This window comes from Dromiciops gliroides, chromosome 1 (genome assembly GCF_019393635.1).
Source record: "Dromiciops gliroides isolate mDroGli1 chromosome 1, mDroGli1.pri, whole genome shotgun sequence".
Taxonomy (NCBI): Eukaryota; Metazoa; Chordata; class Mammalia; order Microbiotheria; family Microbiotheriidae; genus Dromiciops; species Dromiciops gliroides.
This window is the reverse complement of record NC_057861.1, coordinates 278315210-278329161: the sequence shown is the minus strand read 5'-3', so window position 1 is coordinate 278329161 and position 13952 is coordinate 278315210. Positions and strand designations below refer to the sequence as shown.

General features: G+C 34.9%; 1 protein-coding gene across 1 annotated transcript in view; it reads left to right on the top strand.

The window, feature by feature from the left end:
* Positions 1 to 13952, top strand: part of ARFGEF1 (ADP ribosylation factor guanine nucleotide exchange factor 1) — a 171509-nt gene that overhangs the window by 69198 nt on the left and 88359 nt on the right. The window contains exons 11-17 of the mRNA XM_044004861.1: positions 4150 to 4249; positions 4332 to 4471; positions 4579 to 4687; positions 6702 to 6903; positions 9826 to 9937; positions 10298 to 10503; positions 10587 to 10671. Of these exons, the coding sequence (XP_043860796.1) occupies positions 4150 to 4249; positions 4332 to 4471; positions 4579 to 4687; positions 6702 to 6903; positions 9826 to 9937; positions 10298 to 10503; positions 10587 to 10671 (954 nt within the window). The remainder of the gene's footprint in view (positions 1 to 4149; positions 4250 to 4331; positions 4472 to 4578; positions 4688 to 6701; positions 6904 to 9825; positions 9938 to 10297; positions 10504 to 10586; positions 10672 to 13952) is intronic.

Genomic DNA, 13952 nt, shown 5'->3' with positions numbered 1-13952 from the left:
AGTTTGTTAGTCATGGGTTCAGATGTGGCTTTAAGATGTTTGCTCTTTCCTCTTTTGAATTATATGTATAATAGATAGTCATTGTCTAATATTAAAATGATTACATTGGTATCCTAATAAATATATGTTAAAAAATATATATATGTTAAAAATGTATGGAAGTACACATAGATCTGTAAGGAAAAGTGTTAAGCAGTCCCCTGATATGTGCATCACTGTTAAATTACAACATGGTACATACCTATTATTTGTTAACCTCTCAACAGCTTAGGAGTAGCTATGGATAGAGTGCCAGGCCTAGAGTCAGGATGAAACATCCAGCCTCAAATAGTTACTGGCTGTGTGACCCTGAGCAAGTCACTTAACCCTTTTTGCCTCAGTTTCCTCATCTGTAAAATGAGCTACAGAAGGAAATGACAAACCACTCTAGTATCTTTACCAAGAAAACCCCAAATTGGTGTCACAAAGAATCGTATATAACTAACAACAACAAAACCACTTAGATTTATGCCCTCCAGAGGTTGATAAATGGATTGGATTGAGGTAATAGATGTGAATATACTTCCCCAAAAAGCATCAGCTTAGTGAAATTTATGTTGTAATTTGTTTTAAGAACAACAATAGATCTGAGTTTGCATGGTGTAGTGGAAAGAGTACTGCATTTGAAGTCAGAGGAACTGCCTATGAATCTTGACTTTGCTACTTTTTTTTTTTGGTGGGGCAATGAGGGTTAAGTGACTTGCCCACAGTCACACAGATAGTGTCAAGAGTCTGATGTGGGATTTGAACTCAGGTCCTCTGGAATCCAGAGCCGGTGCTTTATCCACTGAGCCACCTAGCTGCACCCTGAAGCATTTTTTATATGAATTGCAGTGAGCATTTGATATAGATTGTGGGATATTCTCTAATGTTCATAGTGATTCTAAATGGTAACTTTTTAGGAAATTAGTGTTTTTATTTTATTAGGACACTAAAAAATGAACATTTCCATTTAAAGTATGTCAACTACTGCTGTATAGAGATATGCATGTTTCTGCTACTTATATGTTGTGATTCTTTTGGCAAGAGTATTCCCTTCACCAGTGCAGATAATAACTCATTGATACCTTCTCATTCTATGCAATTTTTTCCTCAACATTCCTTCTTTCTGAATCTGCTATAAACTCTCTACCTAATATCCTAGAGGCCTTTATCAGTGTGTATGTCTGTGTGTTTATCTGTGTATGTGTGATGTTCTGTTATCCTTTTATTCTTTCTACATAACCAGGTCACCATTTTTTCTGGTCATACATGTTCTTCACCTATTTTGTCACTTATTAAAATAGATTTGATAATATAGTACTTCCTGGCTGTACATACACTGTATCTTTTCATTGCCCTTTGGGATCTATTTTGATTATTCTACAACTTCAGAGACATCCTTGACTCCTTAGTCTCCCTCATTCTAGCTATCCATTTAGTTACCAAGTCTTTTTCTACCTTCTCTGTGTTTCTCACAAATATCTTACCTGCCCTATTGTAATAGCCTCCCATTTTTTCTCACTGCCTCAAGTCTTTTCTTTTCAATCCATTCTCCATATAGGTGCCCGAGTGACATTCCTAAAACCCAGGGTCGATCTTTTTGCTTTCTTACTCAAGTTGCTCTGGCCTCCTGTCGTCTGTAGATCACATACAGACTCATGTGTGACTTTTGAAGCCCTTCAGAACTTAGATCCAAATCACCTTTCCAGGCACTCCAGCGAAATTTCACTCATAAAATTCCATCTTCTGTGTCCAGGCTTTGCTATTCCCCCCAACCCCCATTCGTGGTTTCTCCTCACCTCCATGTCTTAGGATCCCTAGCTTTCTTTCTTTTTTTTTTTTTTTGCGGGGCAATGGGGGTTAAGTGACTTGCCCAGGGTCACACAGCTAGTAAGTGTCAAGTGTCTGAGGCTGGATTTGAACTCAGGTACTCCTGAATCCAGGGCCAGCGCTTTAACCACTGCACCATCTAGCTACCCCCTCCTAGCTTTCTTCAAAGCTCAGGTCAGGCACCACCTCCTAACATGAAACCTTCCTTGATCCCCATAGCTGCTAGTGCTTTATGAAATTGCCTTATGTTTACTTTATAGATATTTCATGTGTATATGTATGTATGTGTATGTATATGTGTGTGTATATGTATGTTTCTCCCAATAGATTGTAAGCTCCTTGAGGACAGAGACTGTTTAATTTGTATTTTTCTATCCCCAGCACCTAGTATAGTGCCTGGCACTATTTATTAAGCACTAGGTGCTCAATAAAAGCTTTTTGATTAATTATTCTGAGTATCTATATTTTAAAGCTACTTTATGTTGTGCGCCCCTAGCACCCTCATCTTCCTTTATATGTTGATTTCCTGTACCTTACTTTGTTAGCCCTGTTTTAGAGGAATATGCTAGTTTAAGGAACCTTTGTCAGTTTGGGGTTTTTTTTTAAATATGTCATAGAAGCTATAGAAACCTAATGATCACCGGTGGAAATCCTGGCTTTCTTTTGCATGTCTGGGATTACCTTATGTGATGTTTAAAATCTAAATTGTGGTTGCCTTAAATCAGAAGCTTCAGCTCCAGTCTAGTCTAGAGTTACAGCCTGGTTGGGTTCTTCCTGAAGTCCTCCTCCACGAGCCTGCTTTAATCAGGAACACCCTCGCAAGCTGTTTGTGGAAGCTTTTTTATAGATCTGGAACAGAGGCAGTCCTTACACACTGCTTCAAGGTGATTGGTTGGCGTCATCCAAATCCATTGTCTTTGAAGGTGTTCTCAAGTTGAGTTCACAGTCTAGTTTCTGAGAACAATACCTTCTTTTTTTTTTTTTTACATATAAGGTATTTTTTTTTCGTTACATGTAAAGATAGTTCTCAACTTTTGTTTATACAAGCTTTACAATTTCAGATTTTTCTTCCTCCCTCCCCCCTCCCCTAGACAGCAGGTAATCTGATATAGGTTATATCTATATATCTATATACACACACATATATATCCATAATAACATTAATCCTATTTCTGCATTAATCCTGTTATAAGAGAAAAAATCAGGGCAGTAATGCAAAACCTCAAAATAGAAAAAAAAAACAGCAGCACCCAAAACAAAAGAAATAGTATGGTTCAATCAGCATCTATACTCCACAGTTCTTTTTTTTTTTTCTTGGATTTGGAGATCCTCTTCCATCACAAGTTCCCTGGAACTCTTCTGTACCATTGCATTGGTGAGAAGAATATAGTCCATCACAGTAGGTCAACACTCAATGTTGATGATACTGTGTACAATGTTCTTCTGGTTCTGCTCATCTCACTCATCATCAGCTCACACAAGACCCTCCAGGTTTCTCTGAACTCTTCCTGCTCATCATTTCTCTAGTATTCCATTGTATTCATATACCACAACTTGTCCAGCCATTCCCCAATTGATGGGCACCCCCTCAACTTCCAATTCCTTGCTACCACATAAAGAGCAGCTATAAATATTTTTGTACATGTGGGTCCCTTTCCCCTTTCCATGATTTCTTTGGGAAAAAGACCTAAAAGTGGAATTTCTGGGTCAAAGGGTATGCACAGCTTTATAGCCCTTTGGGCATAATTCCAAATTGCTCTCCAGAATAGTTGGATGAGTTCACAGCTCTACCAACAATGAATTAGTGTTCCAATGTTCCCACAGCTTCTCCAACATTTATTATCTTCTTTTTTTGTCATTTTAGCCAATCTGATAGGTGTCAGGTGGTACCTCAGAGTTGTTTTAATTTGCATCTCTCTAATCATTAGAGATTTAGAGCATTTTTTCATATGGGAATAGATAGCTTTGGTTTCTTCATCAGAAAACTGCCTAGAACAATACCTTCTTAAGGGATAGCCAGGTGTGATTACAATCCAATTAACTTGAAGTAGGCTTAATCAGCAGTCAATCACTCTCACTTGATTCAATCAGTATAGATTAATCTCCAGGTGGGTCTTTGAGTATCTGTTAAATTCCATTATTTCATCACACTTTTATGTTAACTGTATTCACCCAGTACTGCTTCTTCAGCCTTAGAATGTAGAATGTAAATATTGAAAACATTGTTTTTAAGAAATGACTCATTTGAAGGAACTAGCCATGATGCATTCCTAAATGTTTGTCTTTCTTATTTGTTAGGTATTTTTTAAAGAAATTTTCTTATATATATTGGAAACCTCTACCAGCTCATTTGACCACAAATGGATGGTTATCCAGACACTAACAAGGATTTGTGCAGGTAGTAAATGTTACCAATAAGTACAAATAAATTAATATGTTTTGGGATTTTCTTGTTAAAATTAACACTTATGTTTTTACAGATGCTCAGAGTGTAGTGGACATTTACGTAAACTATGACTGTGACTTAAACGCAGCAAATATATTTGAAAGATTAGTTAATGATTTATCAAAAATAGCCCAAGGACGGGGCAGTCAAGAACTTGGTATGAGTAATGTTCAGGTAGGAACTTTGAAAAATATTTACAAATTTAAACTACATCAAAGGAATGATGTCTTTTTGTTTTTTAAATAGCTTTTTTTAAGGGAATTTATTATTTTTTTTAATAGGAGTTAAGCCTGAGGAAAAAGGGTTTAGAGTGTTTAGTGTCAATTTTGAAGTGTATGGTTGAATGGAGTAAAGATCAGTATGTGAATCCGAATTCTCAGACAACTCTTGGTAAGGCAATATTTTAAGTTATTATTTTATTGTATTTCAAGTAATATTTTCTGGGTAGAGTTGCCATTAATCCACTTCTGTGAAATTGTATCTGTCTTTCACCTTGTTAAGAGAAACACTTCCCCTAATGACTTCTGTGTGTGACTGATCATTAACTTAAAAATTACGTCTTCTAACTTATTATTTAAACTAATTTGTCCTAATTTGCTCTTAGAGTCATACTTTGATTACCTTGTTAATATGGATACTTTTTTTATAGATTAGGAAAAACATTGAAGTACCTCGGACATTTTCAGTAGTTTTAATGACCTGTAATATTGATAATGTTTTTCTTTGGGTGGACCAATTGAATTTATTTAGATTTAAAACTTCATATCCATTGACTTGTCTAATATGCCACTGTAAATGTTATGGCATTAGCAAAAGCTGATATTGCATTTATAAAATGATTTTTTATAGTAAATTGATTTCAAGGAGTTAAAAGATTTATGGAAACTTATGCTTCTGGGAAAAAGTCTATCCCCTCTTTAAGAAATCACATTATATAAAAATATGAATTTCATATGCTTACAATGCCATGTGGCAGCCAGAAAGGTAATTTAATCTTAGACTGAACCAATATAGGTATATTGTTTAGATTTAGGACAGGTGATACTTATTGCATTTTACCTTGGTCAGACCACTTCTGGAATACTGTGTTTTATTTTAGATACCACACTTAAGGAGGGATATTGACAATTTAGAATTTGTATTTGGTTAAGTCTTTCAGTTAATTAACTAAGGATATCCAGCCTGGAAAAGAGAAGATTTTCAGAGACATGTTAGTGGACATCAGAGTGTCTGTTGTATGGAAAAGGAATTGGATTGATTTTGGTTAGCTATATGGGGATTCATGGTTAGGAACAATGGGAGGAAATTACAAGGAGGCAGATTTCAGCTCGATATGTAGAGGAACTTAATGGGGAAATGGTATTGCCAGCTGTTGAATTTTAGGCTAGGCAAATACTTGGGAAATTGTAAAAGGAGATTCCGGCTTCAGGTAGAGGTTGGACTATATGATCTCTAAAGTCCTTTCCCAAAATTTTGCGTATCTATGATTTCCTTTTCCCGCTTTTTTCCTCCCCTACCCTTCCCCCATTAATAGTTACAGTGGTAATAATATTAGCTAGGTTCAAGCCAGTCATTAGAATTTTAGAGTCAAAAGAATATGGATAATGGGGGCAGCTAGGTGATGCAGTGGATAAAGCACTGGGCCTGGATTCAGGAAGACCTGAGTTCAAATCCGGCCTCAGACACTAGACACTTACTAGCTGTGTGACCCTGGGCATGTCACTTAACCCTCATTGCCCTGCCAAAATTTTTTTTTAAAATATGGATGGTTCAGTTCTGACCCATGTCCATCTGCTCAAAGGGTATCTTCTTCCCATGATGAGAAACTAAGCTCATTAGCACAAAGCAGAAGGAAGTAACATTTTCTATGTTGATCCATTGAGCATTAACATGCTTCAGATTATTTTCATGTAAATTGCACATAGCTGAATAATAAATGACTTCTTTAAGGTTAGTGGGAAAGTCTGGTATTTTTAATAATTCTTGTGGAAATACTTTTGTAAGGTAAATCATACTTTTATAAAAATAATTTGTCTATTTTGAATTTTTGAATTTGTTATATTTCATATATTATATATTCTCAAATGGGGCATACTTGTAATTTCTTCCTTTAAACAACTTTACATGAAACTTTAATTACTTGAAATATAGTAATTATAACAGTAATACTTTTAACTCATGCTAATGCTGTAACAAGCAGATACCATCTGGTTAACAAGCTGTGTGATGTGGGGTCAGTCACTTCACTTCCCTGTGATTGTTAGCTTATCTGGAAATAGTCCTTTTAGCTTTAGCATCCTGTGACTCATGTGATTAAGATGTTGAAAAAATAGTAACCTAGTTCAAAGTTTTTCATAGCATATTTTTGTCAGAATTTTTTCTGTTTTACTGTTCATCTTTATAGGTCAGGAAAAACCCACAGAACAAGAGACAAATGAAACCAAACACTCTGAGACAATTAACAGATATGGAAGCTTAAATTCTCTGGATTCTACAGCATCCTCAGGAATTGGCAGCTACAGTACACAGATGTCTGGCACTGACAATCCAGAACAATTTGAAGTCCTAAAACAACAGAAAGAAATCATAGAACAGGGGATAGATTTGTAAGTGTCAGATTTAATGTGAGCACATTGATTGTCTTTGGGAAGGACAGGCCACAGTACCTCAGTTGGAGGAGTTACGGATTCTGCATGTGTTGGATGATCACACCTTCCCTCTTAAACACTGCAGTTTTCAGCTATTTCTCTGGCTACTATAGCGGTACATTGTTTCCTGTGCCTTCTTTAAAGTAGTCCAGCACAGACCTATGATTTCATTGCATAATTATGTGTGAATGAATTCTAGGATACATACTGTATATACTTTGCAATCATTACTATATTTTCACATATTTCAGTTAGCTCCTATAATAAAGTATTCAAGCACATTATAGTGAATGCAGGTGAAGGCTCCCTTTTGAAAGTATGTAAGAGTGCCTTCTATATCTTACCTATTGTTCCCTTTCCAAAAATAGTCCTTAAAAGTCTTCCCTATTTGGGTCATAAGCCCACCCTTTTGATTTCTAGTTTAAAATTTTTTTAATGCATTGATCTTTTGGCCAGCTCCCACTTCTGCCAAGCTAGTATGTGTACCTAACTAACTTTAGCCCAAGAAAATCTAGTCTTTCCCATTACCTCTCCTGTCTTGTCTGTGTTGTTCCGATCTCTCTACTCTTAGCTGCTGTCATGAGCTCACCATGTTGCTTTCCTTCTCTTTATATATACCCATTTTCTTCGGATTACCCACACCTTTTTTTCTGGTTCATACCATTTTTCAAAAGGCCTTCCTTCATCATACACCTCTGCCTTTCCCAGCCACATACTTCATCAGTTTACCATGTGCTCTTCTTTGCTTCACAATACACTTTTGCATTTCAAAATCAGCTCTTACTGATTTTGACTACAGGTCTAAAAATAACTCACATTTTTATTTAACGAAGATAATTTCATCTCTTTCCTGGGTAGAATTTACAGTCTCTTTTGAGAGATGAGACATTTTATCTCCATTGCCTTGGTAGGGTAAGCCCAAAGTTCTCCAAGGGTTTTATTTTTACTCATTATTTAACATATCTTCTTCTTAAAGTCTCATATAAGTATATTTTTTATGTTCATACTATAAGACTACGCATTTCTCTTTCCAGAATTTTAAATTGTCATTCTTTGTGGGTTAATAGAATAATTCAAGACAATTATTCTAGGCCTTCATCCAAGGCCTTTAGTTAGTGTGTGAGTTACCATAGCTAAAGTATACTGAGGACATAATCCTATTCTTGTTGGAAAGTCATAGAAATCAGACTTGGAGATTTCAGAAATTATTATTTTCCCTATCCTCTCTGGAGTTCCAAACTTTAGAGGTAAGAATGCTGTTTCCTGGGGCAGCTGGGTGGCAAAGTGGATAAAGCACTGGCCCTGGATTCAGGAGGACCTGAGTTCAAATGTGGCCTCAGACACTTGACACTAGCTGTGTGACCCTGGGCAAGTCACTTAACCCCAATTGCCCCCCACCCCCAAACAAAGAATGCTGTTTCTTAATTAATTTCATTCTTTATAGTTTAGAAGACCCTATTAAAATTCAGATTCCCCAGGTAAGGTATAGTATAGTAAAAAAAACTTTACCAGCTAATACAGATGGTTATGGGGATGAAGAAAGAAGGGAGGAGGCCAGTATTGGGAGGAGAAGGTATTCTGAAGGCTAAACTGGACTTTCTTTAAAATCTTTAAAATCCTTGGCATGTAAAATGACTAATATGTAAATGTTTTGCATAATTGCATATGTATAAACTATATTAGATTGCTTACTGTAGCAGGGAAGGGGGAGGAAAGGAGTGATAGAATTTGGAAGTCAAAACTTAAAAAAACAACAAATGTTGAAAAACTATTTTTACTTGTAATTGGGGAAAAATAAAATATTTTTTTAAAATAATAAGTCCTTGGCATTATGCCTCTAAAATCAAGATATATGCCACCTTTTATTCCAATCCCTGCAACAACTACTTCTTCTTCTTCTTCTTCTTCTTCTTCTTCTTCTTCTTCTTCTTCTTCTTCTTCTTCTTCTTCTTCTTCTTCTTCTTCTTCTTCAGTAGTTAGTATTTAAAAAAGTATTTTTGCAAAGAAAAGCCTATAAATTTGATTTAGCAAAATAAGAATACAAAATCCTCCACACTCTCCCCCCCCCCCGAAATAAATTTGGTAACCTTCAGTGGGGCAGCTAAGGGTCTCAGTGAATAGAGTGCTGGGTCTGGAGTCAAGAAGACCTGAGTTCAAATCCAGACTGATATACTTATTAGCTGTATGATTTTGGGCCTGTCATTTAAACCTGTTTATCTCAGTTTCTTCATCTGTAAAATGAGCCAGAAAAGGAAATGGCAAACCACTTCAGTATCTTTGCCAAGAAAACCCTAAATAGACGCATTGAAATGTCAGACATGACCGAAACAACTGAACAACCTACAATAACATGTTAATAAAGTAGCTCCTATAAATCCAATGTCTTTATAAGCCAAAAACTGTTAGTTAATAAAGGACAATTAGCTATGTGAAATTAATAGAATTTAGATTAACTAAATGACAAGGGAAACTTTATTCTAAAAGCACTAGATAAATTGTAAATCTTTATTACAGTTTATGTATTAGAAATTTAAGGCTACTGGCAAACAACATTGTTTCCCTATTGATAATAGACCAGAAAAGAATCTATAGCTTATAAAGAAAAACTATTCATTACATTTTCCATATTCGTTGTAATGATTGCCTATAGATGCTGCTTGTGGTCCTTGTGTAACATTTTTGAGGCTATTTACCATGAAAAGAAATAAAATGATGTGGTATGACAAAATGTCCTTTAAATGGTAAGTAATGGATAGTATGACCTAGTTCCTGTGTTGCTGAGTTCCTTTAGAAAAGCAATTTACTGTGGCTTAAGATTTTGTCAGAGCATACTTAAGGTTTCCTATTTTTTATGTTCATATTACCATTTACCTCATTCAGATTTAATAAGAAACCAAAGAGAGGAATACAATATCTGCAGGAACAAGGGATGCTTGGTACTTCACCTGAAGATATTGCCCAATTTTTACATCAAGAGGAACGATTGGATTCTGTAAGAACAACGTTTTACTTCATTCTGACTTGTTTTAGGAAGCTTTGTTTTAAATTAATCTTACTTATTATGTTAGAACTTTTTCGAAATGCCAGTCTTTGCAGTTAAATATATGTAATCCAAAAAGAACCCAAATATAGTTAATCATTTTGATTTTTAATCTCAAAATATTTCCCTTGATATTTTGGAATATAAGTTAACTTTTTTTTGCAAATATGATTAACATGTTTTCTTGCTAAACTATAATGGTTTGTGAGACTTGTGTTTCTTTTATTGTACATGCATGTAAACATTCGAAATGACGATGACAAATGTCACATGATTTTAGTATGCCAATTTCTATTTTTGTTTATACTTTAGACTCAGGTGGGTGAATTCCTGGGAGATAATGATAAATTTAACAAAGAAGTTATGTATGCATATGTGGACCAACATGACTTTTCTGGAAAGGACTTTGTTTCAGCCCTCCGCATGTTTTTGGAGGGATTTCGTCTTCCAGGAGAGGCTCAGAAAATTGATCGGCTAATGGAAAAGTTTGCAGCAAGATACTTAGAATGTAACCAAGGGTAAGTAAGATGATATGATTTATAATTACATAAAATTATAAAATCAATTAAAATTTGTAATGTGGTTCTTCATTATTTTTCAGACAAACCCTTTTTGCTAGTGCAGATACTGCCTATGTTTTGGCTTACTCAATTATCATGTTGACAACAGATCTTCATAGCCCACAGGTATATTGTTTTTCTAAGCTAGTTTTCCAGTAATTATTTTAGAATAAAAGAAGGAGTTTTGAATGTGATCCTCTGAAATTTTGACTTATTTAAATTAGCTACTTAAATCGCTACTCTGTTTAATTCTTGTTCTAATCTGTTCTGTTCCAGTTTGTGTTTGGTTGAGAGGATAAGAACTGGAATTTACTCATAAGTACTTAACAAAATTCTTGGCTCTCTTTCTTACTGTTTACATTTTTATACAAACTATTGGACTAATTTGTTTTTAAAATGAATTTCCTCATTGCATTCCTGATTGTTCTCTTTAGCCTTTGTTTCTCATCCAAAAAAAAAAAAAATGTAGTGAATTTAAGCACTCATGATTGACTCAAAAATAGTTTGTAAAAAGTACAAATTAATTTTAATCCAAATTGAATATTGCACATGAAGGCATTTGAGGTGGTTTTCTCATTTCTGCCACTCACTCGCCATGACATATAAAGGTACTTTTACATTAAAAAATAGTAAATGCTATAGAAGTTTAAGGTAGTTTTTCTAGTTTGTGATTCCGTGATTTATTTTTCTCTGATACTAATGATGATGATGATAGTACAATGATAATGGTTTAGCTATATTATATTCCATTTTCAAAAGTGGACATATTTGTGAAAAGAAACAGATTATTAGTTTTATTTTTTTCCTTTTTAAAAAACCATTTTCTTTAAATATGCATTTATAATCTTAAGGGTTTGGTTCTTTTACACAATAAAATCTTTGAATAACAGGCTATATATTAGTCCTCTTTTTAAGAATTTCTTTAGAACTTTTTTCTTAAAAAGTTTAATTTTTAAACCATAAGGTAAGCTAGTAGATTAAACACTGCATAGCAATTTTTTTTGCTTCTACATTGATTGTCTCTGATAAACTTGAAGTACTGAGACTCCTTTATGTTCTTCACTTTTTATGTAGTTTCTCCCTTGAATGAAGAGTTCGGAGATCTGCTGCAAGATTTACCTCCACCCATTAAATTTGGTAGCATTTCTCTCCATTTTATGCCCTATGTCGAACATAAGGGCATAACTGAAGGATTTCTCATACTTTTTTACTTTTGCAAGATTTCTCCCCTAGGAAGACTACTTGATTAGGAGACAGGACTGGGCTTGGAATGAATCCTTTCCCAAACTCATCACATTTCCCATGCTTTTTCCCCTGAGTGGATTTTCTGATCCTTCTGAACATTGAAGTTCTTGGAAAATGTTTTCATTTTTGAGAATTTGATTTGAATTATTTAACATGTGAGCCTTCTGGTAAAATGACTGTTTTATGACAAACTTTTCTTTTGTCCTCTGAAAAGTTCTATTCCAATGTTTCATTATGGTGGAGGTGATTTGGGGTTTTCAAAGCTTATACCAGCAAAACAAACACAGACTCCAAAAGATTCTATGAAGTTCTAAAGGTTTTCCAGTATTTCCTGTGATAGACATGGTCTGTTGTCTAAGAACCAGCCCTGCTCTGGGTATGGAGCCCTTCATCACCAGATGGCTGGTCACTAGCAAATGACATTTTTGTCCATGACAATAGGGAAAAAATTACAAAATGGCCTTCAGTCTTTTATAGCTTTTTCTATATTCTTTTTCTGCAGTAATAAGAGTAGAATGGTAGAAAAGACTGTGACAGATGTCACATACCTCTAGCTTACCAAAAGTCCTCTTAGCATAAAAAGGTGCGAAGAATTGTACAGTTCTTAAGTCCTAGATAAGCATTATTTTGATACTCTTTGATGTGTGGTCTTTGTCCTATTTCTAGTGAGTTGATATGCTCCTGGAGATACTGAATCCCGTCCGTATGGACATTCTCACTATAAATGAAGCCAGAGAACATAAATAAATTGTAGCTAAATGGAAGAATGCCTCCCAGGTTCTTCTTTGAGAGGCAAGTGAAGGAGTTGGCAGAGTTTGTTTTATTATGCAACCAAAGGCAACAAAAAGCATCATTTCATGGGATATTTCTTGGTCATCTTATCTTGTATTGCTTATGCTAACTGTAAGCAAATCTATGTAAAGATAATTTCTGCTTATGCTTCAACAACTGTAGGTGATGAATTAGAGAAATTTTATTAAGAATTTGACAATATTCCCCAAACTAAATCAATATATAATTTAATGTTCAGTTACTTCAGTGCAAAAATCTGTGAAAAATGGAGGATGACCAAAAAGTACATTGGAAAATAAAATTCATGATGAATAAATGAGAGAAGCAAAGACCTGTAGGTTAACCAGAAGCTCTGTGTTTATATGTTGTAAATATTTTCCATCAAAAAAAGTCACAAAATATTAATATTGTGAGCAGCATGGCAAAAAGTGAAGTAGATTTTATTGAAACAGACATGAAAAGCTGAATTACTGGTGTGCTAGCCTTTTCAAAATAATAAGTTGTATTCCTGGGATGTTACATCCAAAGTATACACACCTGTGCATAAGTTGATTTGATTATGGAGATAGAGGGGGTGGAACATAGAGACAGCTGCAGGAGCAGCTTATGAGAGGTAGCTGGGAGGTGGGAAATGAAGGGAAGCTGGCTGGGACTGACCAGTCCCTCCCTTTTCTGGGACCAGAGTAACAGGCAAAAGAGTCAAGACCCCCAGGGCATGATCTCTGCTCCTCTTGACATGTGGCAGGTAAAAAGAGGGCCACAGAGTAGAACAGCAAATGGAACATGGTCTGCCAGCATTTCTATACCTGTTCTCATTGAGAGTAGAACTGCTTCATTTAAACACTTCAGCCTCAGGTACAAATACAGTGAGTAATCTCAGTGTATTTGAATAAGTGGCACTTGGTCAAGCAGAATAGCTATACCTGACCAAATGTATATTGAAGAAATTTGTGCTTTATATGATAGAATTATTTAAAGATACCTAGGAATCAGTTTTGAAGATATTTCAGAGGAGAATATTCAAAAAAGTGTAAAACAAATGTCAAAAGTTTGGTTTAAAAAAAAAAATCTCAGCAGCTAATGACCAGTATTTGCCTTTTTTATCTATAAAGTCTTTTAAAAAGTTTGGTACACTCAAGTATATTCATAATATAAACATGAAAACGTAATAGGTTAGCTTTTACAGGTGATTTTCTAAAACTGAACTCTTCCTGATCATATGATTGGCAAAGTAGTATAGAAACTATAGGATCTTATCTTTCCATTTATTATTAATTTTAAATAAGAACAAAATGCAGCTTTAGATCTTGTCAAATAAGGTGTCTCCCACCTTAAATGAAAGTAATGGAAGATGCTCTGCTTGGAGTCAA